Source organism: Alosa alosa, chromosome 15 (assembly GCF_017589495.1).
Source record: "Alosa alosa isolate M-15738 ecotype Scorff River chromosome 15, AALO_Geno_1.1, whole genome shotgun sequence".
Taxonomy (NCBI): Eukaryota; Metazoa; Chordata; class Actinopteri; order Clupeiformes; family Clupeidae; genus Alosa; species Alosa alosa.
Window position 1 is genome coordinate 502485 of NC_063203.1, and position 26857 is coordinate 529341.

At 40.3% G+C, this 26857-nt stretch overlaps 1 protein-coding gene across 1 annotated transcript; it reads right to left on the minus strand.

Moving 5' to 3' along the window:
• Positions 1-900: 900 nt before the first annotated feature.
• Positions 901-23889, minus strand: spint2 (serine peptidase inhibitor, Kunitz type, 2). Its single transcript, XM_048265513.1, has 6 exons — positions 23336-23889; positions 10052-10222; positions 9667-9723; positions 9338-9508; positions 6595-6639; positions 901-1363 (listed from the first exon to the last, which is right to left on the minus strand). The coding sequence occupies exons 1-6, from the start codon at positions 23727-23729 to the stop codon at positions 1200-1202; spliced, it is 1002 nt and encodes a 333-aa protein (XP_048121470.1). The 5' UTR covers positions 23730-23889; the 3' UTR covers positions 901-1199.
• Positions 23890-26857: the final 2968 nt, after the last annotated feature.

The window sequence follows — 26857 nt, forward strand, 5'->3', positions numbered from 1 at the left end:
ACAAACACTTAAGCTTGTCAAAGATCATGTTTTTAAAATTTTGGAAAATGTAAAAATAAGAGCATATTTGTTAGCTATTATTAAAATGTGACCTGTTAATGTATCTGTAACGTGTGACTCAAATACTAACTCAGATTTGGCAGTAATGCTACCACAGAAGATGCATCGTAGTTAGCTATGCTTTTGGGAAACACACCCCAGTATGCCAGATGACGAGATGCACCAATTGGTCTTTGGTAGGCCCAAGCTAGGATTTTATTTTGGTTACACCAACAGAATTTATACTAATTTATAAATAAGAATTTGTCATTTGCAAAGTAATTAGTTTGCACTGCAGTAACGTCACATGGACTGTAAAAACAAGTGTTTAAAGTTTGACCTCACTGATTAGGCGTAATATTTATTCCCAGTCTTCGCGAGAGGAATGCCTACGCCTAGATCACGGAACTGGTGCAACGATCAGGTTGAACTTAGAATGCAGAGTTAAGACCGACTTAGCTTAAGACCATTGGTGTAACCGACCTGTTTTCTTATGGACTCCTGTAGCAACATGAAAGGCACATTTTCTCTATCTCTTTATCTGGAGCTTTCTCTCTCCACTCTTTAACTGTGTGCAATTGCTAAAAAAAAAAAAAAAACACTTAACATAAAAAACTGGAACTTGAACTATGAATATTGATCCCAGACACCTTAGCAACCTTTTCAAGTACCTTAGCAGCATCCTAGCACTAGTCTTTCCTTCAGGAAATGCATCTCTAGCTTCATCATTATTCTTTTTATTGTCGGTTTCCTTGTTCTGTATGTGTCCCATAACATATACTTCACATCAGTAAACTGTAATAAGTTCTTTATTCCCTTCTTTTTTACCATACTGAAATTGCAAAGTAATGTGTGGACAGGTTAGGGAATTAACTTTATTATCAGTTTGTTACAATGACACCACATGACATGCTATAGAAACTTAAAAATGGCACACATTTAAGACATGAAATATTTTAAAATCAATAACTCAGGTAATCTTTATGATTTAATAAAATGAGTTCCTCTTGCTCCTTAAAGTCTCATCGTTTTTCCTTGTTAAAATGATGATTGTTTCATAAAGGTTATTGAAAACACATTTATTCTGTTCATCCTAGAAGTGTTTAAGATAGATGTGTGTGTAGATAACATAAGTCGGTAATAAGTCGGTGGAGATGTCACTAAGCTGTGTCCATGTAAGATGGAAGCTCTTCCTCTGGCAGCAAATCCTCTTTATCATCCAGAGGGGAGAGATGGGTCAGCTTGAATTTGCGGACAGACATGGAAATCAGGCCTGCCAGAAGCAATGCAGATATGACTGCTACTGTGGCCACTAGAAAGAAGGCTGTGGGATGGGGCACACACATATTAGAAAATAACACAAATCCTCATGCCATACCTGTCAACATATTCCCATTTTTCCCAGGTTTCTCCCCTATTTCAAGGTCATCTCCCAGCCCCCTCCCGTTTTGTTATTTCTCCCGGAAAACTCCCGTAATATCATTGATGCATTCAGGTTGCCAGATTGTGTATGAAATACACCCTACACATACACGATCACTTAGTTTCAATTTCAACCGTTTTGTCATAGGCTAAAACCTGGCAACCCAAAACCCAAATAAGGAAGCGGGTGCCAACTGCGCAGCCTGAGTCTCGTCGTAAGCAAGCGGGCTAGATGAATGGCCTACTCCAGAACTAGCTGTTGTGAAATTGTTGGGAATTTAATTGATTAACACATCACATAAACTGTTATTGAGTGTTGTTGATACACTGAACTTGTTCCCTCGGAACCAAATCTGACAGCAAGCAGCTTTGGAGTTTTGGAAGTAGGCTGCAGGCAGGCAGCTGGTGGATACATAACCACCAGCATGCGTAAGGTAATGGTAAGGTAAAAGCAACGACCGAAATGCAGTGTTGAAACACGTGTGTGAAACGTATTAAATATGCAAACACAGATCCGGTATAAACAATGGCTCGTTTGAAAGGTGAGACTTTAAGCTCTCAGTGGGTGCAAACCGTGTATTTCTACACACTTCTGTTTCTGAGAAAACGCAAGCTAAACAGTGGCTAGTTTTCATAAAAAAAATTTTTTCTAGAAATGGAGATATAACATCTTTCATAAAATATGAAGTGTTGCCGTGTTGCCTGTAAAGTTTCCGGGAAGTGACCAGGCGAGACTGCCACCTAGTGATAGACCCACGAAAATGGCCTGGTTTTGAGCGGACGTGCATGAGTCACTGATTCGACCCAAAGCGGCAACCGAGTTATGATAACGCACAATCTGGAAATTTTTTCATGAGTTTTCGATAGTCATATATTTCATTTCCATTCATCACAGAGTAACCAAAATCACATATAAGCAGGCGCGCGGGAACCTATTTTTGACCAGGGGTGCTGAATAACAAAAATAATGGATGTCCAATGATATCCCCCTTCCCTGGACATGTTTAGGATTTTGACTGATAAATACGTCATTTTAGAGCGGTGTGCGGGTGATAGCGAGAAGTTTTAGAAAAGTCCTGGGCAGCATGTATTCTTTCACACTACTACAACAACAAAGCCCAATTTACACATTTAGGTGTTTATTTCATTACATTTTGCCTGTATATTTCTCCTAAATTCACCAAAAGTTAGTCTTCTAACGTTTCATGCTCTACCGTGACCGTGCTACAAAACATAACATGTGTAGTACCGTTGGAAAGCTCTGTTTTTCCTGCATGATGTTGTGCTATCCAAATATGGACACTTCCTTTGTAACCGCAACCAATCGCGAAAGTTCAAAGGCGAGTCTAGGCTGAGAACGGAATCTCTTGTCTGTGTTCCAAGGCTGTTTTCTCAAATTGAGTTTCTCATTTTCCAGTAGAAACATCTCAGCCTATGTATATGTACACCAAACTTTCCAGATATACACTTAGCAGTGTTCTGAAGATATTTACAGAGGGATTTGTTAATAAATCATTCCTGGCCTGATTTATGTGACATTTTAATCAAAAATATATGGCAAAAATCGATTTTTTAAGGCTATGGACAGTATATTCTGATTTCCTAGGTAATGAAAGCAGATATCCTGAAATCCCTCTAATTTTATTTTTATCTTGTATGCAAACAAAATGAAAAAATAATTTTGTACCTGGCTTTATCAAATGTTCAGATCTATCTACCAAAAGTATATGCAAATGTGTGCATATTTAATGAGATAATGCCTAATTTGCATAATTAGACATTCAAATTTCAAAAACTTCTAATACATTTTTTGTTCATACTTGTGTAAGTAATCAACTGAGGAAGTTTCATGGTGATGTCTTATTTTTAATTTTTTCCCTATTCACCTGTAATGTCTCGCCTTAAATATAGGCAAATAATTTCTGAATAGCCTAAAGTGTGTCGTCTCCACAGCAAGTATGTGTCCTAATAATTTCTATCTTAGCGACTAGGATAGTGAAATGATTTCACTAGCTATGCATTTATTATTTTTGCAAAACTGTAAAACACAATTAAAGTTTCTTTCAGCTTATCCATGGCTTTTTTGAACGTGTAAATCGAATAGAATATGTAGGCCTATATCAACCGTAGGCCTACACACTTTGCCATCACATAGATGAAACCACGCTACGGTTCTTACAGTAACTGACTCACGTTCACGTTGATCTCTATAACTTAATTTTTAGTAGCCTATATTCGAACCTATCCATAACCCTTTTTTGCTATTTGACTCATCATTTCACATACAAAAATATAAATAATGTCAGACAGCGAATTAGTAATTATTTAAATATATATATAATATTTAAAAAAGAAATCTATATAATATTTTTAAAAAATCTCTCCTGCCAGCAGGGGGTGCTGCAGCACCCTCAGCATCCCCCTTCCCGCGCCTTTGCATATAAGGTGTGTTGGAGTGTCTAGTTTCGTAATTTAAAAAAAAAAAATCTAAAAACGTAATATTAAGACAATGTGGTAGACACATGGAATCAAAAAAATAAGCCTTTTTATATTTTTTTTTTTACATTTTTATGAAAAATGGCATGTCCACAATTATTCATACCCTTTTCAAATAATTCACTGGAAACATCTTTATTTGCAATCAAAGCTCTCAAAATGGTTCACTCAACCCTTGTGGAGTAAGGCTACTGCAGGAGAAAAGAGGAAAATGGTAGTGGAGGAAATGCATAGACAGGAGGAGGCTGTAAGATGTACTAAGGCAGTGTCGCAGGCAAAACAAAGGGCAGTGGGTGAACTGGGAAGGGGGTGGAAAAAGACGGATTAAATGGAAAGATCTATATGGGGCATGGAAGCTGGTAAGATCAGATTTATGTTAGGTGCTACATATGATGTGCTCCCATCTCCCAAGAATTTAAGTCAATGGTTTGGTGAGTATGATAAATGCATACTTTGCTCGTGTGTGGGCAGTCTCCACCATATCCTATCAGGATGCAAGGTAAGTCTCACCCAGGGGCGGTATCAATGCGGCGTCATAACCAGGTATTGAAATGTGTGGCAGCGCAATAGAGGATAAAAGGAGAGAAGTCAATTCATTAGCAGCTAGTAAAGGGTAAGGCAAATTAACTTAGTAATGCCAGGGGATAAACCCTAGTCCCGCTGGGCCAGGAGTAAAACCGCCAGTTGAAAAATGGGGCGGGCTGGGAAATGAAGGTTGATCTTGGCCAGCAGATGGCGGTACCTCCACATATAGTGAGTACTAAGCTACGACCATCGTAATTCTATGGTCGGATTCAGAGAAGATAGTTTACTTCATTGAACTCACTGTTCCTTGGGAAGACAGAGTGGAAGTGGCCAATGAGCTGAAGAGAGCTAAATACACTGAAATAGCAGACCCAATAGGCGGCATTGGACCATTAAACCACACAATGATCCAAAACATACAGCTAAACCAGGCAAGAAATGGTTAACCGAGAACAATACCAACATTTTAGAGTGGCCCAGCCATAGTTCAGACCTCAATCCGTCAAAAAAGTGAGCACAAGGCCAGAGGGATGGCAAATAATCGCTCTCGACTCAAAACCCAGATTGCTGTTAAAAAGGTGCAGTCTAGAATCATTGTGGAGACATGGAGAGACTTGGTAGGTATAATAAGAACCATTTTGAGAGTTAATGCAAATAAAGATGTTTCCATTGATTATTTAAAAAGGGTATGAATAGATAGATAGATAGATATATATACTTTATTATCCCCTTGGGGAAATTTGTCTTGGACTTCTCAGAAGTTCTGACCCAATACAGACATAGACATAAAAGGCTAATAACAGACAGTATAATTAAGTAAATAAAGTAATAAAAACAAATAAAACCTCTTGCTGAACCTGATGACTGAGGGCGCTTATTTGCGGTGTTTGTTAAGGAGTGTTATTGATATGGGGATAAAGGAGTTTCTGAATCTATTCAGCCTGCAGTGGGGGACTCTGAAACGCCTGCCTGATGGCAGCAACTCATATTGTGCATGCAGGACATGAGAGGGATCAGAAAGAATTCTGTCTGCTTGCTTTAACACACATTGATCGAAAATAGACTGAGGGTTGTTATACCGCTTCAGACCAATGACTTTCATGGCTGTGTGGACTAGATAGTTCAGCTTTAATTTTAATGCAACAGAAAGGTTCCCAAACCAAGTGGTTATGCCATATCTAATAATGCTTTCCAAAACTGCCTGATAGAACAATATCATAATTTTTTGGTCAACTCCATACAAACGCAACCGCCGCAGGAAGTGGACTCTTTGATGCAGGCGGGAACATAACAAGTCAACGTGAGTGTTCCATGTTAGGGAGCTATCTATATAAACACCAAGATATTTGTATGATTGTACCTGTTTGATTGGTTGCTGGTGTATAGTTACTGGGTTGTGATTACCGACTGACTTTGGGTCAAAAATGATTTCCTCAGTCTTTTTAACATTTAGAATAAGGTGGTTGGAGTCACTGAGAATAATTTTGGACACGCCATTTTTCATAATAAAAAACTTTGTCAACACTGTCAAGTCAAGTCAACTTTATTTCTATAGCACATTTAAAAACAACTGAGTTGAACCAAAGTGCTTACAAACAAACAAACTGTCAAGTAAAGTGTTACCATATATATATATATATATATATATATATATATATATATATATATATATAAAAAAAAAGTGTTTTCTATGTGCTTCAATTGCCCTCTATACAGTATAGGCCAGACTTTTAATTCCTTTCAAACAAAACCTTTCCACTTCCGTCTCTGTAGCATCATTAACCTTCTGTGACAAGAATTGACTTGGAGAAGGTAAATAGGCTATGACATGTTCCTCCAGGTGTTGTTACTAGCATTACACAACTTTTCCCAGTCTTTTGTTGTCTCAATCCCAACTTTTTTAAAAAGTCATTAAATTCGAAATGAGCTGATATTTTGTTTTGCATATTTTTTGGCCTTTTTATGCCTTTAATGACAGGACACTGGAGAATGACAGGAAGCGAGTGGGAGACAGAGTTGGGGTGCCAGACGCGCCACGGCCATCTCTCAGTTCAAACATTTGATATTTTGTTTAGAAAAAAAAAAAACCTAATAAACATCAAAAAATCTTACCTGGAGTCCAGCGATCACGGGTTGAACCACGCTCCTGGAAATGGCCTGGAGCAGATAAAACATATCACTGAGGCAGTTGATATAAGTCATGACAACAAACAGGGTAAAATACTACCCTATACTCCATACCAGAGGTTCTCACATTATATTGCGCCAGGGACCCCTTACAAGGCAGAATAATTCCCAAGGACCCCCTCATAATTGCATAACAAATTTAAGCATAGCTTAAATTTAATTTAAGCTTATTACCATTTGTAGTGTTAGATGCTTTTTGGATTCTAAAATAAAATACCATGTTAATAACACCATAGGCCTTGGTTTAAAAGGAAACATTTTATTTCATTTTGACATAACATGACTGACGGTCTAGCTACGACCGCACATGACTGGTGAACTGTCAGCACTCGTCCTCTACACATCAGCTGATATTTGTGCACACACACACACACACACACACACACTCGTACATGGGCCATTGCTATGTGGCTAGCACTTTTAAGATGTGTAAGAAACAACACAACACGGAGCTATTAGCAATGGTGGCACATTTATTGTTTGTCTGAATTAGAGACATAAGTTTGAATGTTTGTCAACCGATAGCTACCGATTCGCGTTCATGGAGTCCTCTCGTTCCAGGTTCCAGCTTCTGAAGGTCCGGTGGCAAAGGAGGGCCGACTGGATCGCATGGACTGTTTATTGTTTCCGGGCGGTATTGGACCGTTCCATTAGGTTAATTGATTGTGGGGTATTTTGTGACGGAACTTATCAAGCCGCATCGATGATTAGTCTTTCCACATGTAACCAAGTTTATTATTTAACAATGTATTTAGCTCATTCTGCTAGTGACAAATGATATATATTTATGCTTGTGTCCCAGGGTCTGTCTTGTCTATTGTGTGTTAATTGATTGTTTAGTGTTTACCTGTCTATGTTAAATGGTGCTGGCCGCCAGGTATATGTTCCCCCTCTGTCTAGTCTGATGTTAGTCTTGTCTGGCCTATGTGATGTGTAGGGTACTGTGAGTACTAGGACTGTTACAATGCTGCTGTATTTTGATTATAAGCTAAAGCAGATTTTTCATACTGGTTCAATATTGCAATTTTGGAAGATTATTATTAAACATTTTCTGCTTGGTTGTTCGAGCCAAGCCGAATAATAAATTACTGTCCATCTTCACTACTGCCTCTGCTTCTTTGGCCACACCCACATTTGTTAATGGTAACTTCCGCTCGGTTCCATTACAATGACAATATGTAGACTTTTTAAGGAATGTGTGTCAAATGAACTGTATACCAAGACAGTGTACTTCATAAATACATATTGTTGGTGGAGTGTGTGTGTGTACATTACTCATGTAAACAACTTATTCCAGCTGCCATAACCCAATTAAGGTTATGTTCTGAATACTAAAAACCAGAATAACCCCTCATATGCCTCTTTTAACCTGAACATTGTGCAGGGCTCCAGACTAGCTTGTTGTATTGGCTGCACTAGTGCGCCTAACTTTTTTATTTAGGTGCACCAGCACAACATTTAGGTGCACCCAAATTTATCATGCTGCCTTTAACGCCACAATTTCAAGGTCACCTTTTTAAATCGCTCTCCATTTGCCAGAACATGGATCAGGAATGACAGCATTGATTTGGGGACCCTCCGCACACACACACACAGAAAAGGATCGTTTGTCATATGTTCCTATTTCATATTTTGGAATTCATAAACATTATATATTTTGTTAATAATGTATAATATGTTATGATCTGCATAATTACTAATAGCTAAAAATATTTAGTAATTGAAATACTTCATATTGATTACACTTGTCTGTAATGTCATTACAGAGGTGGTGTGTAGGTCTAATTGAGTGCCTGTCACTTTTAAGAAGAACGTGAAAGTAATTAGCTTTCATTCTCACGGTTTTAGAGGAAAATAGTTGCGCATAGTCCAAAGATATATGGATGCAATTCATTATGTTTTCTATGTCATTAGATAAAATAAATGTTCAAATAAATGTTCAAAGTTGAATCTAATCTAATCTAATATGCATTGTGCTGGATGTCAACAGGAAAGCAGCCAATAGATACATGACGGATTAGCTAGGCTAGGCTACCTTATAGTATGCAATAACATTACTTGCAAGCCCATGTCTACCTTCTTAATATTTTGCCGTCACTTCCTCTGTTCTTGTGTTTCTTTTCTTGTTTTGGCCGTATAATAAGCGGGGTAATGTACTGTCTGCCAGTCATTATCAGAAAATAAGTCCCTTGAGGATGAGGGTTCTGTTCGCCCTATCGGGACTTATTTTCTGATAATGACAAGCGGGCAATACATCATCCCTTACATAATAGCTGATGTGACCATCAATAATGGCATTAAATTAGAAAGCTAAAACTGAACAAGCAAGCGTTTACCAGAGCAAGCTGCCACTTTTTTAATTTATACTAGAAATATCTTGTTCTTGTATTAAGTGTTGTTTTGTATAGATTAATAAAGACTTGCTTCCATGGAATTGATATGCCTATTTTTTCCCAACTATCAAATATATGGAATTGGTATATCTATTTTAAATCGTAGTCCTTTCTGTTTTACACATTGGTGTCGCTTCATTCAGAAATTACAGTCTAGCCCAGGAATGTGACATGCAATGTATAATGACTTCTCCAAAAAACGAAGCAGACTGGAGTTGACTAATAGACGAATGTAATCAAATAATCGAATGTCTAAAAATCCAATTAATTCTCACCTTCCTGCCCTTGACATGTCTTCATACAATACTCCTCAGAAGTGAAGCGGTTAGCATTGCCACCACAGCCACCATAGATGAATTGGCGGCAGGACCTGGTTTTGGAGTCATAGTAAAACATTGGAAAGGCAGCACGGCATCTTCCTGGATCCGAAGGTATCAAGCAGTGATCTTTAGCCAGAAACAGGAAATACAAGAATATTTAATTTCATAGAATTTGATTATTTCACGTTTACATTTGAACAATTCTTAGTCAAATTAAATCGGCCAGTTTTGAAGACTGTAGCATGACCACTATATTGGCTACTATTGTATGCATTGCATCCTACCAGCAGGGTCCTTGGGCTTAATATCAACAGACTTCTTTGGGTTAGGGATATCCTTGGCTGCACAAAAGAAAGCACTTGTTAAGAAATAGACATAAATGCACTAGGAACATAGAAGGGCCATTGGGAAGTGTGATTTTCAGTATGTTAAGACGGCAAACTACATTTTTGCAAATGTATGTGAAATATGTGAAAAATGTGTATGAAACAATGTATTGCACAGCTCTTCAAAATGATATCACTGAATTCAATGCATTTGCATAATGAAATTGCATTTGACCCATCCGTGAGTAGGTATATACACACACACACAATCGTTGCAATGTGTTCTTTGTTGACACATCCTTGTAGACACACACACACACTGGAAGCAAAAATAGACACTCACCAATTACACCTCCGCAAGTTGACTCACATTCTTCTTGAGACACAAAGTTGTTGGAGTTGCCCTGACACCCACCATAAATGAAGCTCTTACAGCTCCGTGTGTTGATGTCATAGTAGAAACGAAGGTGGGCAGCCTTACAGGGACCTACCAGCTGTGGGGATGTGCAGCACTCTGAGCAGAGAAAAACACCAGGTTACAAGATGTTTCGAACCCTGACCAAATCAACCAACTTTGGTCAGTGGTAGGTAGTCTAGTTACCATACCATTCAGAGCCAGACCGAAAAATTGGTGTGCCGATTGCTGATCTATTATGGTTGCCGTTTATAACGTCTGATAAATATCTTAAAAATTAAGTAAAGGAAAGCCGAATACCAGTATTGATCCTTCATCTAAATTTCCTTTGTTGTTACATGGTTTTTCCACCAGAGGGCACTTTCACCAAACCAGGCTTGTATGGCTTGGCAAATATCAAGGGAGACCCCGCAAGACCACGCAGTTTGCCATAGTATTTTGTCGTGTTTAGTTGTATAATGAACGCACCATTTTCATAGCCATCCATGTGTGTTTACTTCTGGCTCCTTGGCTATTAATTTGGTAACTATAATGGGCTATTTGACGTCTTTAGAACACTAAACATATTGGACGTGTCAAATGTTGACTTACTCCAGTCTAGATTTTTTAATTACTCCTATGATGTATTGCTATTGTCTATGTGTTTGGGTTAAGGTGCCCTGCTACACGTATTTCATTACTTTGTGGTAATGTCTGAAGTTCTCCCATGTACTCTAACATTTTTTGTGGAAAAAATGCCTTGTTTACCTTGTTTCAAGCCATTCTAACGTGGTATAGAAAGCCTGCAGGAAGACTCAGCTCCATTTGCGCCACTTCTCATTAATATTCAACAAGCTAAGCTGCTTGACTCAGATTGGCTAACAGCTAGTCGGTTTCGTCCATAACATGACCGCTGTTATCAACTATGGGGCAGCTGTGGCCTACTGGTTAGGGCTTCGGACTTGTAACCGGAGGGTTGCTGGTTCGAACCCCGACCAGAAGGAACGGCTGAAGGGCCCTTGGGCAAGGCACCCAACCCCTCACTGCTCCCTGCGGGCCGCTGTAGCAGCCAGCTCACTGCGTCGGGATTAGTGTGTGCTTCACCTCACTGTGTGTTCACTGTGTGCTGAGTGTGTTTCACTAATTCACGGATTGGGATAACTGCAGAGACCAAATTTCCCTAACAGGATCAAAAGAGTATATATATACTTATACTTAACTAATTTTAGCTTCATGGCATGAATTCATAGCATTGTCCAAATGGGCATAAAACCTGCTAGGCTAGCGAGTGCATTAAACCTGTATAACATACAGTAGCACTTCCTTGAGTTGACAATAGAGATTTACTTACGGACTGGGCACTGGTCGTAGACTGCCGTGATGGTAGCCTATTGCTCCAGCTTTGGCATTGTTCCCAAAAATAAACTGAAGCCATTTGATCCTCAACTCTGGGTTCTTGGGCAACATGCATTGAAGTTCTATTTGTGCATAGCGCACAAGCTTGTTGAAATTAAGCCAAGCCATCCTTGCATACGAAAACAGTCACTGAGCTAGACTATTTCTGTGGGCGCGGTCTCGACTGGGCAAGCTCATGAATAGTAATGAGCTCATTCAATTCCACCTCAGACTAAGCAGCTATTGTAATTGGCCTGATTTCTCCGCTTATTTCTTTTCAGTGGCTAGAGCTGACCGAAGAGGTAGCAGTTCATTTTCACATTCACAACATAACAAACACATATGGACCTAACATATTTTAAAAAAATACAAATAAAAACGGTTGTGTGGCAGGGCACCTTTAATAATAATAAAAAATATTTTATATAGCACTTTTCAAGCACAAAGTGCTCTACAGACAAACAAACAAACAAAACAAAGTAAAAAACAAAACAATAGTAATGATAACAATAATAGTAACAATAATAATAGTAATAATAATAATAATAATAATAATAATAATAAAATAAAATAGTACTACCAAACTATCAAACACAAACTTAACTAAATATAAAAAAAGAAAGTATACAGTATAGTACCTAAGACAAAATAAACAAACAGAAATGATAATAATGATAATAAATTAGCAGAGACATGAGTGGAATCATTCACTACTTAAAGGAAAGCAATTGTATATAAGTGGGTCTTTAGACTAGATTTGAAAACAGCCACTGATGGTGCAGATTTGATGTTATAAGGGAGGCTGTTCCAAAGCTTGGGTGCTCTAACTGCAAATGATCGGTCACCCTTAGTTGACAGAACAACTAAGGGCTCTATCTTCAGTCCCAGCGCAATTGACTTTGTATACTCGCGCGTTTGTCTTTCCTATTTTGCAGTCAGCGCATATTGGAATTTTCCCTCCACAGGTACACGCCTGTAAATTAGGGAATTCGATTGCGCCCACAGGGACGGTTCAGCAAAAAGACAGGGCGGTTCAGCATAAAACGCTTCACTGTTGATATTTTGCAGTTTCAGAAAACAATTCCGCCACAGACCAGGAACTCCCTGGTCTAAAGTCTGTGGCGAAAATGTAGATGCCATTTTAAGGGCGCATGCATGACCACAGGCCTGCATGAATGAATGCGTTGCACACCAATCTACAGACAACCCCGTGCACAGACGGAAACATTCAAAGCCTTGATAATATTTGTCCATTTCCCGGTTTTGTTCGTGCATTGGTGACCTAAAAATTTAGTAGCCTATATAGTACAACATCTACAGTACATGCAATATCTTTACAACAACGCCTAATTACGACCTATTAATCTGGACAACTTTATACAGCCCTATAAAGGCTAAAGTTACTTTTAGTTTTGTTCCAATTTACCGTTGTGTATGGCTTTAAACATCGCGTGCGCTTTAACATCAGCATAAGCATTATTCCAGCTGCGCTAAGGTTTTAAGCACCATAATTTTGCCTACCTTGTTGTATCCCATCTGAAATAACTCCAAGCTTTGCCATGTTCCCTCCATCCTTTCGTTATTTTCAAAAACTGTTTTATATCTATGATGGCTTTGAAGTCTTGAGTTAGTGAATTAGCTTAAATCAGCTTTTCATGTGCTGTTAACCAGCAACAGATGGTACAAGAAAGCAGCAAGTATGGTTACAATTTCTGTACAATTTCTGTAGTTGCTGCATCCATTCATTGTTATTCTCTCTCCTGCTCAAATAAATGTTGTGCGTGAATTAAGTTGATGATAACGTTTTTACAAACTCTGCTTTACAGAAAATATTGTAAATAGCCTACTGTCACGCAGTTAATGGGATACTGTGCAGAGTTGAAACTTAGGTCAACATTGTACATTGCAAATGCAGTGAATGCAATGCAAATGCGAGAACTCTGGATTTCCAGGGTAAACGAGAGATGCAATGATGATTTAAACAGGTAAATAAGGCGTTGGAGTAATCAAGTCTAGATGAGACAAATGCATGTAAACCACGGTTTGAACTCGAAATTAATGTAGCGTAGGCCTAATAAAACAACTTTTTGCCTGCTCATTGCTATTAACTAAAGTAGACCTATCCCACTCAATTTACCTCCTAATAGATGGATATCTATCAATTAAACCTACACATGAGCCCATATGCTATTTCCCTTGCATTTAGATAACATTTGCGTTTCTTTGTTGCCTAGCCCGTCAGGTTAGTCCGAGGCTAGTCCAAATCCATCGAGTGAGACAAAGTAAGTGTTCAAAATAAAACTTCATCTTTATTTACAACCAAGATACAGAATTCTTTCGCACAGACCACTTGGAGGTGCAATATCGGAGTTTTGGTTGATTTGACCATCAGTTAATGTCAAAACAGGCATTTTACTTTGGATAGACATTAGCAATTAGGGATCGACCGATATGTTTTTTTCAGGGCCGATACCGATATCAATTATTACCAAAACAGGAGGCCGATAACCGATATGTAAAACCGATATGTCAGTTGTCAAAAAGGGGGGTAGGTAGTGAAGTCGATATGCTGCAAAAAATTAATTCAAAAGCATTTAATTATGCAAACTTTTCTTTCTTCTTTTTATACACAATTGTCTATCAACTTGCATCACTTGCAAGTGTAAATCCTGTATATCATGTTAATCCAAGAGCTAAGTGATAGCAATTATTTTCATAGACTAGGCCTACACAATGGGCCATGTGCTTGTTAAGGGACCGGTCACAAAGAGGATGCTTTGCCATCGTGTGTGTGAGTGCACGAGAGAGGGAGAGGAAGAGGTGCATGCGTGATGGCAAGTGTTACGGTTGAATAGTTTAACAAAACAGTTTTAAAATAGTTCTTAGGCTATTTAAGTATGCAATTTGTGTCCATGTGTATGCTACAAGCTACACTAAATCGCTCAGGACGCGATTTAGTTCAGGCGGATTAAATTACGACTGGCCCTGGGTGCATGTTGTCTTTTCTGACAGTCCGTTTCAAAAAGGAGCAATAAGACTGACGTTCGCTATCGCATAATTTAGGACTTGTCCGTACTATGTCCGTCGTGGTGTCCCGTTATTCACAATTAACGAACGAGGCGGAGGCAGAGAACTCCCGACACGCAGCACCCGAGTTTGTTTGTAGGCTAACTAGTAAACAGCATCAGTAACGTGCATCAATCGGGAATTCGCTAAATGAAGGAAGTGGGTGCTTTACTTATTGATCCGGATCAAAGAGACAATAGCTTACAAAGTGGTGTTTTTGTAACTTCAGTGTAGATGATTGTGATTCATTGCAACTTCAGCAATGTAGGCTACCTTCCTTACCTTCGAAGTCTACAGTCTGCCTCAGTGAGAATCCTAAACTTTGTCTGTGTTCAGTCTTCGATCCTGATTGGCTGCATTCGTGCTAACTAACAAATCAGACGGTGTAGTGGGCGGGACAATGCTCTTGCCCACAGAGTATCAAATGCAGGGAGTGAGAGACGCTTTACAGACAAAGTAGCACGTTTCATTCTTTATCCATTTCAATATCGGCTTATCGGTGGAAAAAATGACCGATACCAATTATTATAAAAATGCTAAATATCGGCCCTAATAATCAGCCAGGCCGATAATTGGTCGATCCCTATTAGCAATATCATAAAAGCAAAATCATAGGAGTGATTAACGTCAACTAAACTGGAGTTAGTCAACATTTGACACCTTGATATGTTTAGTGTTCAAATAGCCCGCTATACAGTGGGCATCGCTTTCAAATGGCCACTTCAGTTGCGCATTACGGGGCGTGAAGCTTTAGTACCACTTTCAGCCACTGTGCGTCGCTCTGCCACTGTACATCGCACTGCCTGCCGCCCCTTCTGAAAAAGCTCGATTTACCTCGATTTAGGCTACTTGGGTATGGCTTAAGTCTTGACTACACGGTGGTAACGGAAATCGAAATTTGCTGTCTACATTATTGTCAGTGTTGTGTTAACGCAACTACGCAAATCAAAACAGTGGTGTGATAATTAAGCCAGTAGAGAAATAACTGTTCAGAATTAATCTGTAGCCTTGGGTAGGCTTCTGCGACGTTTTTAACAGGCTACGCTATAGAGGCAACTATGACCCACGTTTTGGTTTCGTAAATTAATTTGCCCTACTTCTTGACTGCAATGTAGTCAATTGACTGCTTGACATGTCATTTTTATTTTTCTGTACAATAAACAAATACATCTGCTTTATGCCGCAGAATTACATTCATATTTGGAACTTACATAGTCCAATGCATCGCTACACTACGTTAGTGTTTCCCAAAAGCATAGTAGCAACGAATGTTCGCAACCACTATCGTAAAGTTGTGTAGTTACAACTACATCTCTCGACCTGTGGTAGAATGCTAGTAGAAGCATAGTTCCAGGGATCTTCATGTCAAAGACGTCACTGACGCCAGTTATTTGTTTGCAAATTAATAATTATAAATATATTTAGGTTTCTAATTGATATTTACACTTCTAACCACCATACATCCATATTTTAAAATGCCCAAGGCAGAAAATACATAAATTAAGTCAATTTGCAGCCATGTGCACGTAAGTAAAAAAGCCACACACCTGCAGATAATAAGGTGGTGCGCACTTTTTGACGAGTCAGCTGAGAATATGTAGCCTTTGATTTTCATGGGGGGGGGGTCCTTGTTAGTTTACGCAAACCAAGCCAAGAAGGCTGATTCTGATTTTGATAATATGATCTGCACAAAAGATAAACTTAGGTAAACAACGATGTCAATATTGTTGTCAAAATCTTAACCCAGATTCGAACTCTTGGACAGGGGACTGGTAACTGCTGTGCAACGGCGGCTGTCATCTGCCGGCCTTAACGCAATGCGCCACAGAAGAATGTGCAGGTACCCGTTCACGTGCTACTAAACGTCATTAACCACCTTAGTCCAGACTACTGAAGTTTGGGAACTATTATGGTCCAAACTTACAGTACTATGTAAGTACGACAGTTTTGGTAAACAGTCGTAACTTACATGTTGGTTAGTTGAAGGATGCATCCTGTTAGTAAATAGCTAACCTCCGTAGTTATACGGGAAACGCACCCCAGATCAGCTTGTAGGCCATTAGCAATCTGTTTATTTTATTTTATGAAGCCTACACAGTAGATCACATGCCACATTCTCACTTTCAATAGACAGATGCAATTGCCATTGGTCAAGTATTGAGTATAAAGCAATTAAGATAGTACCCTATACAAAAAGTACTTCATACTATTACTATACTGTTAAAACGAATAGCATTTTGCAACTTGACAAACCACTGGATTAAATATCGTAGGCACAGGAGAAAACTTGTACATCCATTGGCCCATGGGGAGATCACATGCCAGTTGCCTCTCCCTTCAGTGCTATGACTCGTTCGGCTGTGAGCTTGTTTCGCCAAAAAAGAAAAACTATTGCAGATATCAATGCGTCTTTGTTCATGGGTTTGGCCTCACAGCAGAGGCTTAGACAACTATGACCCACGCTTTGGTTTCAGAATTTGCCCTACTTATTGACTGCAATGTAGTCAATTGACTGCTTGACAGGTTATTTTTATTTTTCTGTACAATAAACAAATACATCTGCTTTATGCCGCAGAACTACCCACTTGGCCAGCCTATAGAACGGGCATATTTTGGAGAGAATAGAGAATGTACGCACGCAAAAATCTGTAGGCTATTTGTGGCTGGTTACCAGCAAACAATGTTTAATGCATTAACTCAAGACGTCAAACATGTTCTAAACAATACAAACAGAAAGGATGCAGCAGGCAGCAAATGTAGAAGAGTCATTTCCAGTGGAAGAACAAAATGCTGAATGAAGCCCAAAGGTATGAAGGCAGATCTGGCAAGTTGTTATTTTTTGAAGACGTAAATGGTTGGGCTATAGGCCTAGTTTGCAAGGAGACATAAAGCGTGAGCATGCCACATATCCACAGCTGTGGTAGCGGGGGGTAGGATTACTGTTAGCGCAGGATTTATATAAAATTCTTCAACAGAAGGCCTCCCTCGAATGCAGGCTTGCCCAAAAAAAGGCCTGTGGTTTGCGCAGCCTACAGTAAGTAGGTCTTAGGGAGTTAGGAGTCCTCTAGACTTCTTTTCAGCTGTCTCAGAAGTGGAAAGTTGCGTTCGTTGGGGGCAGTGCCGGATTAACAATTCATAGACCCTCGGGAACAAATGTCTGATGCCCCCTCTGCCCCCCAGCCAACGTGAATCGGGCGGTCAGTTAATAAGCCTATCGTGAAGATTTGTATTGCCATCTAAGGCACGGGCGCATCTGTGAGGCCAAGCCTCACCAAGTAGCCCGTTTGTTTACAACTAACATTACATTTAATTAAACTGCTTATAGGCTATGCCGAAATAGTTTCAACATTTTGAATATCAGTGTCGGGTGAATTAGGAAATGCCTTATGGCTGAAAGCTGCTTGGGATCCCCCGTCAAGCAATAACCATACAAAAAGTTAAAAACAGATGACATGATGCGCGTCACTGACATAATGCGCAAATAATATGGCCTAGATATTCCAATACATTCGAATACATGTTTATTTTAGAAGGGATATTCGAACGTCATTTTGAGCAATTTTGACAGCCCTAGTCCACTGTAGGCTATGCCAGTTGTGTATTAACACCTTCCACCTAACCCCGGTGAGTGGGGGTCGCTATAATGCGTGTGAAATAGCACCAGAGTAGCCTATGCGAAATCGCTCCGGTAGCCAGAGTAGCCTTAAAATCGCTCCGGTGTTGTGTGCCTTCTGGTTTCTCCACCTGATTTCCTTGCGCGTGCATGCGCTGCAGCAGTTGTCAGACATTCACAAACAAGTTGTTTTAGGCGGTTTGAAGTCGCCATTTCATACGCCATGAGCCGGGCTACATTACAGCCACTTTCGGATAAAAGACATGTAAAAAATAATGTTTTGAAAACTAGCATTAAACTAGATTCGATCCCGCAAAAGCAACACACGCGTGACTCTCTCCATCCTGATTCCCTACTCTTTGAGCCAACTAATATGTTACGCAAATCAATTAACTATTGTATGCTACCATTAATTAATAACGTAGGCAACACCCAGGTAACATTGTCCAGGCTATCTGAAACAAGGGGTTGCCTCTCATCTACAACAACTGGTTACCTTGGGCTGCTACAGTAGTCACTGCACTGTGCACAGTAGGCCTATGCTACCACTCTTTGTGGTTGATCAACTAAAAATAAAAGATGTATTTGGTGATGACGTTATTGTAGGCCTAGTAGACCTAAATTCTGAGAAATTAAATGGTAATGAGAAACGATCTACATAGCGCACCAGACCCTTTGATGTCTTCAAGGGTTGAATGAAGGGAGTTTGCAAAAATTTGTGTATTTTTCAAGTCAATAAACATTCTTAATTTTCGAATGTCTTTGTCAGGGAACATCTCACTTTTAAAAACCATAGGCCTGGTAGTCGCTCAGACAAGGAGTTATAAGATAAAGGCAATACCATTTGTGTCACCTAATGCAGTTCAGTGAATTAGCAAGATACCATCAGAAGGCAACAATCATAAAGCACAGTCTTGTATGTCTCTCCCCTAAAAAGCTGTCTGCGTGTTGTAGGCTAGATTTGCGTGAGTTCTTTCTATCTGCTTACTTTTGTGAGTTGCGACCACCTAGGCTATGTTATAGACGTTCTATGAGGTACCAGTGTTTAGTTGTGTCACAAAACAATACGCTTTGTCAGACTACTTTTAAAATGATATTCAGGGCTATATACATTTTAAACATTCGGGGCTGAAGACCCGACAAAGCCTTGCGTTGGGAAGTGTCAGGAATTTTCATACGAGAGACGCTCTCATTGGTGGTTAGTATATGAAGTAGGGAATTGACAGCAACATATCCAATCACATTATGAGAAATGCTGAATTTAACATAAACTGCGATGTTTGATTTTAAATGAATGTAAATTTAGCCGGGACTGTAAGCTGTCACACGTGGGTGCTCGATGTTTTCAGTGGTTGCCTGAGAGACGGAGCACCCATGGTATCGGCGCCTATGACAAGCGTATCTCGCGGTTGCATCCATTACAAACAAACATGCAATGTGAACGTCTGGGATTGGGGAGAGCACTAAATACTCTTTTGAATAAGCACGAAGTCAAGCCTTTAAATGAAAAACACTCTTTAATAATCAAAGAAATAAACGCTAATGAAGTAAACTTGTGACCATCAAAAATAGTTTATCGCCAGTAACTCCGTGATAACAAGACGTAACAGGAAGGCATTTGGCTGAGCAACGGAGGTTAATATGCTCTATATTTTGTCCAAATGATGTCTGTCCATCATCGTTGCACTCGGAGAAAACCAGAATGTCCTGCGTTTCTTTACGGCTGCAAACGGGATTCACTCTCCGTTAACCAAATATTTCTTTATTAGGGCAGGGCAGGCAATTCTGGCTATTAAATTTCTGGCTATTAAATTATTTCTAAACCAGTGTGCTAAAGTCTGTAGTGAAGTCTGTGTAGGGTTTTCCAGCTCCATTTCTTTTTACGAGACACCCTGCTCACTTGAGACCTCTGCCGGTTGTTGCAGCGTCGTTGCAGCGTCACTGGAAAAATACAAATTAAAGTCGCGTGATGCCGCGTGATCCCGCGCACGGACCGCGAGGGAAGCTGGCCAAGTCGAAGCACTGCCCACTGTAGTTACCAAATTCATAGCCAAGGAGCCAGAAGTGAACACGCATGGATGGCTATAAAAACTGTGCTTTCATTATACAACTAAACACGACAAAATACGTTCATAACCCTTGAGCCAGCTCCTTACTATGTGATCTCAATGGCATTGCAGTGTTTGGTTGCACCTCCAACAGCATGGCGTACCTGGTTATCGCCTGGTTACCGCCCAAAAATGCTCTAAATGCCCGTACGTTTGTGTGAAACCGCTTGTATGGTCAGGTGCAATCATTCTGTCGGGAGGTTGCGGTGAAAACATGGCATGATCGTCACTGATTTGGGCATTTTTCTAACAAAGTAAATGGAATGAGCAATGTGGAGACAAGTTATGAAAACTGTCAACTCTGTTCAGTGGGTGCGTTTTCTCCTGGTGTAAACCTATCGTGGTAACGTAACTACCTTAACATCAATGTCCATTGGACTGACACCAATTTGATTTGTCGTAAACAAATCTTTTTTTTAACTTTTTATAGAGTTACCACAATGCCAACTGTGGTTGTATAGAGTAACCTATGGTTACTCTGTACAAAACATTGATCTCAATGCTCCGCTCACTAGGTCTGTTCACCTTACGGCTCCATAAATAGATTATGAGTCGTCATTTTTTTCCGGTTTTATGGGATTGTATAGTAATGCAAGTTGAAAAAGGACATCCAAACGACATGTGTGGAATTAACGCAACACTGATACAAAGAATAATGGCTTTTAATCTTGATTATGCTTTTTTGTAATTATGTTAAATTAGATTAAATTCTCTCCTCCCAGCTCTCCCCTATTTTAAGCAAATGGTTACTCTTTAGCAAGCCATAATGAAACAGTGCTCCACCACATCTGTGGATTAAGCCAAACAGTCGTAAACTCAACGTAAGCATGATAAACAAGGTTGTTTATCGTTCTCGGCACTGCCAGCATTGTGTATAATATGATTGTCACTTAGAGGAGACTCGTAGATAACTAACGTTAGCACTGTTAGCTAACCACTGCTAACATGCTGGCATCGCATGGATAAATAATCCATGGCCACCAGATGGTGCCATTGCACTGCACTTTGGGCCTAAATAGGCGTGACCCCGGTCGACTACAGGGATCCTACATCTTAGATTAGGCTTGGACCCATAAAACCTGAGGTGTATTTCACAAAATTTAGATAAGGGATTAAGCTAGGATTTTTTGGTCATCCTGGATGAATTTAGCCTTAACTTGGTTTCACAAAAGTGAAGGCACATAAGTTGCCATGGGGATATATTCTCTGCCTGGTCCCGACCAGGCTAACAGCCAAGTAAGGGATAATGTATAGAACACCGGTCATTATTGGGAAAATAAATTATTTTCCCATTATTACATGGCTCTTCATAATGCTGAAAAATGCTCCATTCACTTGAATGGGCCTTCCCAACGTTCGGTGGTTTGCTATTTTTCGATAACAGACCGTTGCTAAGTATAACAGACCGCTGTCAAGGAAAATGGGTTTTGTGCTTCTAATTCACGTCTTTCACATCACTACGCAAGGACTGGAACTTCATTCAAAAGTAAAAGCAGACGGTTGATCGAAAATAATTAACGCTAGAACTTTGGGAAATCCCATTCAAGTCAATGGAGCGTTCTACTTGCATTGTGAAGAGCCGTTTAATAAAAGCTAAGCTAATTCTAATGGTAATTATGTTGTCTTATTGGTTCAGCTAGCTGTCATTCAAATCAGACCTCCATGTGATTTTTTAAAGAGCTTCATTTCATGTATATACTATTTGCTACATATTAACTCGCAAAACACAAGATTGTCTGCCTAATACCATATCATTTTAATTATGGTAGCCTTATAATTATTAACATACTTTGTTGTTTGCTTCCTTTGTTGATAGACGTTTGATGAATAGCCTTCAGTAGCTGATTGGAAGTGGAGGGGCAATTTTTCGAAGGTTTTCAACTAATTCGGTGATAAAGACAATATAAATACTGTAGCCTATAGGCTCTTTGCAAGCGCTTTCACACAAACGCGTCATGCACAGACCTGCAGTACGTCACCGTCCATTTGGAGGTGCAAACAACCGGATTTTTGGTTATTTAACCATCAGGCAATTACTGGATAGACAATAGCAATACATCATAGGAGTGATTAACGTCAAAAGATCTAGACTGGAGTAACTCAACATTTGACACCTCCGGTTTAGTGTTCTAAAGACGTCAAATCACGTTATCGTTACCAAATTGATAGCCAATGAGCCAGAAGTGAACACGCATGTATGGCTGTAAAAACTGTGCCTTCATCTTACAACTAAACACGAGAAAAAAATTGTATAACCCTTGAGCCAGCTCCTTATGTGATCTCAATGGCAATGCAGCGTTGGTTCGCACCTCCAAAAGCATGGCGTAGGCCTACCTGGTTACCTCCCAAAAACGCCCACAAATGTTTGTGTGAAAGAATGCAATCTCATGGGTGCATACCTACTTATTCAGTTGGTCTGCCACACCTAGGCTACTCCTGCTGTTTTACAAAAATAGCCATGATTCCCCATTCAAAAAAGGAAAACTTTACTTCATTGTTATACAAAAGCGGTTGTTTACTTTGTGTGAATGACGCGTCTTTTAACTGTGTTCTTTGGGGGAGAAACGAGAACGCGCACGGATCCTGAATTACTTACAAATGGCTTGTCCTGGTCGCTCCTACTCATCCTGGATTGGCGTTAGTGAAACGAGTTGAGCTAGGATGACCAGACAATGCTATGTCAAACCTCGCTTTATCACTTATCTTGGATGTCTTAATTTTGCCTTTGTGAAATAGGCCCGCCCTACCCCTCTACTTGACGGGATTTGAGTTACTCAGCTAATGGACCAGCAAAAAGGCTAGCAAGGCTTCTATAAAACACTCTCCTTTAACCAACAGTGTAGGCATATGCAATATAAACTGTAACTTCAATCCCAATTGGCCAATGCTAATGGTAGCCCTATAAGAGAAAACAGATTGATTTTCATGTAGACTAGAAACTGAAAAAAACAATCTGAATAGCCTACGCTTAATTCGTCAAACGAGGTCTTAACGTGTTTTACCAAACACTCTAAGATAGGGTGCAATTTAGCAACACCACAGTGAGCTTACCTGTACAGGTGTGAAGACGTGCGTAGCCTTCAGTTGGTTGAGCAGGTGACACTGACATTTTCCTGAAAACTTGGAACTGCGAACTGGGTCGGAGAACGCAGACATCCTTTCCATCGTTTACACAGCTCACGAGGAAACATTCAGCTGTCCCATCAGCTGGAGTCCCAAGTATGGCAAGCTGGCAATCTCCCCTACGACAGCATGCCGACTGGCAACCAATGCTGTCGGAAATATTCGGCAGGTGGGCAATGTAGCTAGCGCCATCATCGAAAGACTGCGGGTCTAAACCCAACTCAGCATTCAGATTCCATTTGCATGCTTCCTCTCTGGCATACCCAGAGCAAATATAGCAAATCGACAGGTACACACCAATTGTGATCCAAAAATGTGCCATTCCCTATAGCAGGATATAGGATTTTAGCGTTTTGTCCTACGGTAGCTTGAAGTGCACAACTGAGTTTTGGCCCTAGACACCGGAAACAATAGGGCATGAAACGACTTGGATTAGTAACAGGTGCATTCTTCCTGCTCAACCGGTCGAGCTAGTAACAGGTGCATTCTTCCTGCTCAACCGGTCGAGCTTCCTGATTCTATCTAACGTGACGTCAATGTTCCATTTATTGAGTCAACAACATTTTTCTTTAGCCTATTCAGTTTAAACGTACCAACCAAATAAAACACGGTAGCCTAAACAGTAGCCTACAGGAAAGTTCACAATTAAAAATTCACTATAACAAAGTTTAGATAAAATAGGCCTACCATAAATAGCCTTTTTTATCCATAACCAACATTATTATACCTTTTGCCTCAAGATGAACCTAGCCTATTATTCCAAATTGGAAAACAGTGCTTATTGTAGCCAGGGTGACTGTTTGAATTTGCTCTGCAGAGGGGTAGGCCTATTTCACAAAACCTAGATAAGGGATTAAGCTGGAATTTTTTGGTTATCCTGGATGAATTTAGCCTTGACTGGTTTCACAAAAGTATAGTATAAGTATATATACTTTTTTGATCCCGTGAGGGAAATTTGGTCTCTGCATTTAACCCAATCGGTGAATTAGTGAAACACAAACAGCACACAGTGAACACACAGTGAGGTGAAGCACACACTAATCCCAGCGCGGTGAGCTGCCTGCTTCAACGGCGGCTCGGGGGAGCAGTGAGGGGTTAGGTGCCTTGCTCAAGGGCACTTCAGCCGCGGCCCACTGGTCAGGGCTCGAACCGGCAACCCTCCGGTTACAAGTCCAGAGTGCTAACCAGTAGGCCACGGCTGCCCCAAAAGAGATGGCACATAAGCTAACCTATGAATCTCGATTAGTGGGTTAGCGAGGTATGTTGCGCTCAAGCAGGGTATATATGCTTTCACACAAAAGTGGCTCTGTTTTAGTATCGCTGTATCACCATGGTATCTTATGCTGTCAGCCAAACCTGGTCGGGAGCAGGTTATGTGCTAGCTCAAATCTTGTAAAACTACCACCCACTGACCAATCAATTATCTTGAAAAACAAAGTTATCTCATGTGTAGGACTCTGTCATATATGTGGAGCTCCGCCTCTAGGCTAAACATCGAACATTGGGGTTGGGTGCGCACTAATAAAGAATGCCTAATTATGTATTCCGCGGTATGTACAAAGACTGCTCATGAAAGCGCACATCTATTCTGTGCCTAAATACTTCCGCCTTGTAAAAGCAGGTGTTAATCCAAATTGCAGTTCAATGCATCAATAAGAGAACCTTTCAAAGACAACAGAATCGCTATTTAGGGCACCAGTGGGGTATACTACGAAGCATGTTAGACATATCTAGGCTATGTAGACATATCGAGGCTTCATAGCAGTTATGTGATATATTTGTCAAACTAGGCTTTCAGCTCAGATCTGTGCACGTTCTCGGTGTTGGGATAACGTTGGCCAATCGTGAAACGTGGAGACGCACAAGACCGCTTATATTAAAAAACAATTACTTCCGCATTTATGAGCGATAGTGTAATCTACACTGTAACACTGCGGTCATTTTTAGTGTCTAGCCTATAACATCAAATAAATCAATTGTCATCAGATGTTGTATGGCATGCATGTCCATACTGGCATATTTGTCCCAACACTGTGGAAGACATCATGTCTTACCCCCGTCCCTAAGAAGCCACACCCAAGTGAGCTTAATGACTACAGGCCTGTCGCTCTAACATCACACGTGATGAAGACAATGGAGCGACTGGTCTTGTGCATACTCAGACCCCAAGTACGCCATGCACTCGACCCGCTACAGTTTGCATACCAGGAGAAAGTGGGCGTTGACGATGCCATCACTTATCTCCTACACAGGACACATTCTCACCTAGACAAGGGGAAAAGTGCCGTGAGAATCATGTTCTTTGATTTCTCAAGTGCTTTTAACACCATCCAACCCCTCAGGCTGGGAGACAAGCTCTTGCAGATGGGTGTGGACGCTCACCTGGTATCCTGGATTACAGATTACCTGACCGAGCGGCCACAGTTTGTCAGATTGAAGAACTGTCTCTCAGACACTGTGATCAGCAGTACCGGAGCTCCACAGGGAACTGTGCTCTCTCCAGTCCTGTTCACCCTGTACACATCTGACTTCTGCTACAATACTGAGTCATGCCACATGCAGAAGTTTTTGGATGATACTGCAACCGTGGGGTGTGTCAGGGATGGGCAGGGGCCTGTACTACGAAGGGAGCTTAACCTACCCAGATATAACCCAGGGTTACTTTGTTAAACCGGGGTTGACAAAACCTGCTTATCTTAAAGGACAAGTTCGGTATTTTACACTTAAAGCCCTGTTTTCAGATAGTTTATGGTTAAATAGAACGTTTAAGATTGAAATTTGGACACATGCTGCTGTCCTGAGAATTTCCCCTCCCTCCTCCAGAACGCTGCATAGGTGCACTGGAACAATCCTTCCTAAAACGCATTAAACTTTCGTTTACAAAGACGTGAAACTTACCGAGTGGTCAGGGGTGTTCACTGATATGCTCACACAAAAATCGCTGCAAAAAATTCTTTCCAACAGGTTTTATCGTAGTTTTTGTCCAACTCCATTGACTTGTATTGGATGTGCAGTGAGGTACGGTATTACTCCACTGCCGGAAACGGATATGGGGTTGTTTGTATTCTTTCTGTAGTCTTATGCAGTCGCGGTATCGTAGGCTACTACGCTATCCAAATTATTGTCACGTCCAACCATGGCTAATGCTAAAATGTCTTGGAACTTGCACGATGTGAATGATAGCCTACGTGAATCATTAGTTTTCATCATGAAAGTTCCACAGCCAAAAAATAGTAAACGTACAAAATCATGTAGCCAAATTATTCATGTAGGCTAGGGTTAGTGTTAGGCTTATGATGTGAACATGACAGGTTATGGACATAACAAATAAGTTCTTACCCCAAATTCTTCCAACTCTGTCGTCCCAGGAGGTAACCCAGGTAGCAAACAGACGTGTTATACACGTTTTTTTTCGGTGCTCTGTTGGTGTCAGACACGTTCAGAATTGGT